Source organism: Solanum tuberosum, unplaced genomic scaffold (genome assembly GCF_000226075.1).
Source record: "Solanum tuberosum cultivar DM 1-3 516 R44 unplaced genomic scaffold, SolTub_3.0 scf00533, whole genome shotgun sequence".
NCBI classification, from domain to species: domain Eukaryota; kingdom Viridiplantae; phylum Streptophyta; class Magnoliopsida; order Solanales; family Solanaceae; genus Solanum; species Solanum tuberosum.
This window is the reverse complement of record NW_006239459.1, coordinates 99,764-101,903: the sequence shown is the minus strand read 5'-3', so window position 1 is coordinate 101,903 and position 2,140 is coordinate 99,764. Positions and strand designations below refer to the sequence as shown.

Here is a 2,140-nt window from a genome sequence, read left to right as displayed (position 1 = left end):
CAACTCGCATACTCATACATTCAATGTACTGATCCCAGTTGGCCTGCATCGTATTATGATGTAGACGCAGGTAATCATGATTAGAATCTAGTGCCTCATTGATCCAGTTGAGCACTCAGAGTCAGTTTGTGAGCCTCCTAGCTTTTCAGAGGATCCTTCTTATTGCTTTCAGTATTTTAGTTCATTAGGATGTCGTGGGTCTTGTCCCGAAGTCCATCTCAGTTGTTTAGAGACTTCATAGACAGAGTTAGTTGATGTTAGTTCATAAGTCTTTACTTTCCTTTTCAGTTAAGTTGAGACTTGAGTTGCCATTTTGACCAAGTTGAATGTTGACTTTTAAACATTCTGTGTTATTTTATTAAACAATTGAGTAAGTGCATTTGATAATTGTAATAATGCTTAGAGTCTTCCGCTGAGTAAGTAAGCCAGGCCAAGTGCATCTTGTGACGCTGCACACTCCGACTTATACATACTCCCCCTCATTGAACTGACAAGTAGAAATGGATTTTGTGTGTCTGTCTCTTTCTTACCTAGTTCTTGTTCTTTTGTTCAGAAAGTACGAGCAACTATATGGTAAAGATCAACTTGAATCCAATTCAGGATTAGGAACTAATGCTTACAGTTCCGCAAGATCATGATTCATGGGACTATAAGGCTGGTAGACATTCCATTTCAGCTTTACCTTTTTCTCCATTTTATTTTGTCAATGTAACTCCTCAATGATTTACTTTGAATGCATCAGATATCCAAGAGGTTCAGGATAGGAACAATACTTTTTGGTGTAAATACATAAAACCCTCCCACACCCCCACTTGCTGTTGTTAGTAATAGATGATTAGGTATTCCAAGTACTTATGTGGAAGACTGCTGCCGTGACTATCATCAAGTAGTATATACCCTCATCCAAGATAATCTTCAAAAGTTATGTTATGCAACTGATCTAACAATTGGAACTTGGTTCACACAGGTTTGTCTTTAACTCGAAAGTCCTTACAATATTGATGTTTCTTAGAGCTGTGTTTAGACAATTAGTTTTGTCAAAGTACTATCTGTCTGTTGTGAAGTACTTCCCTTTTGTTGTAATTGTTTTCTCCATTATTTACTAGTTTCGTTGGGATTACTGCACCAGGTCATGTGCACATTGCAGTTCAAAGGGTTGCCCATTTCAGAATTGAATTGCAAATATTTAACGCTGATGTTGCATATGACAACGTTTAATATGTACGGAGTAGCTGGTCTTTTGAGAGCCTCGCCACATGTGGAAACAATCAACATAGAATTGGAATATACGCTGGTAAACTTCCTGGAACTTATCTCTTCTTTTTACATCTTTTCATTTCGTTGAAGTGTTTGTCACATTTAATCTGACCTGCATTTGGTCCTGATTATATTTTTTTTGTCTCCAGTTAGATGATTTCCCGATCTACAATTTCTGCTGCAACTCTGAGTTACTTGATTTGGCCAAAGAAGATAATATGGATTTGCTGAGTGGGGTTTCAAGCGTAGAGTTTCACAACCTCAAGAAGGTTAAGATTGTCATCTCCTCAGATGCGTGCTGGAAAGATCATGTCAAAAGGGGCTTTGAAAAGGTTACCAAACTTTCAGAATATCTGTTATTGAATGCACCGGTTTTGCAGAATTTCGTCATTATCATATCAAAGAGAAGAAGGTGCGAGACATGTTCAATGAACTGTCTATCCCAACATTTATCTCTATTGGCCGACAAATTGTTAGGTTGTCCAAGATCGTCCACCAATGCTGCGATTAACTTCCAGGAATGAGCTTTGCATGAGTTCACTGCTAGTAGTTTCCTATCTCGAGATATTAGAAATGTTGCCTTATATATTTTGAGTTTTTGATAAACTACTCATGGAATCTTTGTCTTCTCTATGTAGTGTGTAACTAATTACTATTGGAATTACCCTTGTGGTAACCAAATGTTATGGTATCTTGGTTTCTTATGAAATAATTTTTGTATTCACTTTGCTGGCATATTATGCTAATTAGAAGTGTCGTTTGTGGTTTTGTTAAGAAATAGCAATCTTTACATGAGAAAACCATTTCATGAGTAATGATCCAAACGAAAAGTGATTCAGTCACTACAACTTTAGGTCTTGTGGACGACCAAAGGAGCTCTCGG

General features: G+C 37.2%; 1 protein-coding gene across 1 annotated transcript; it reads left to right on the top strand.

Annotated features, from left to right (window-relative positions):
• Positions 1 to 1,097: 1,097 nt before the first annotated feature.
• On the top strand, positions 1,098 to 1,781 carry LOC107058534 (uncharacterized). The gene is made up of 2 exons (XM_015304350.1): positions 1,098 to 1,294; positions 1,407 to 1,781. Exons 1-2 carry the CDS (start codon positions 1,133 to 1,135, stop codon positions 1,779 to 1,781), a joined length of 537 nt encoding a protein of 178 aa, XP_015159836.1. The 5' UTR covers positions 1,098 to 1,132.
• The last annotated feature ends 359 nt before the right edge of the window (positions 1,782 to 2,140 follow it).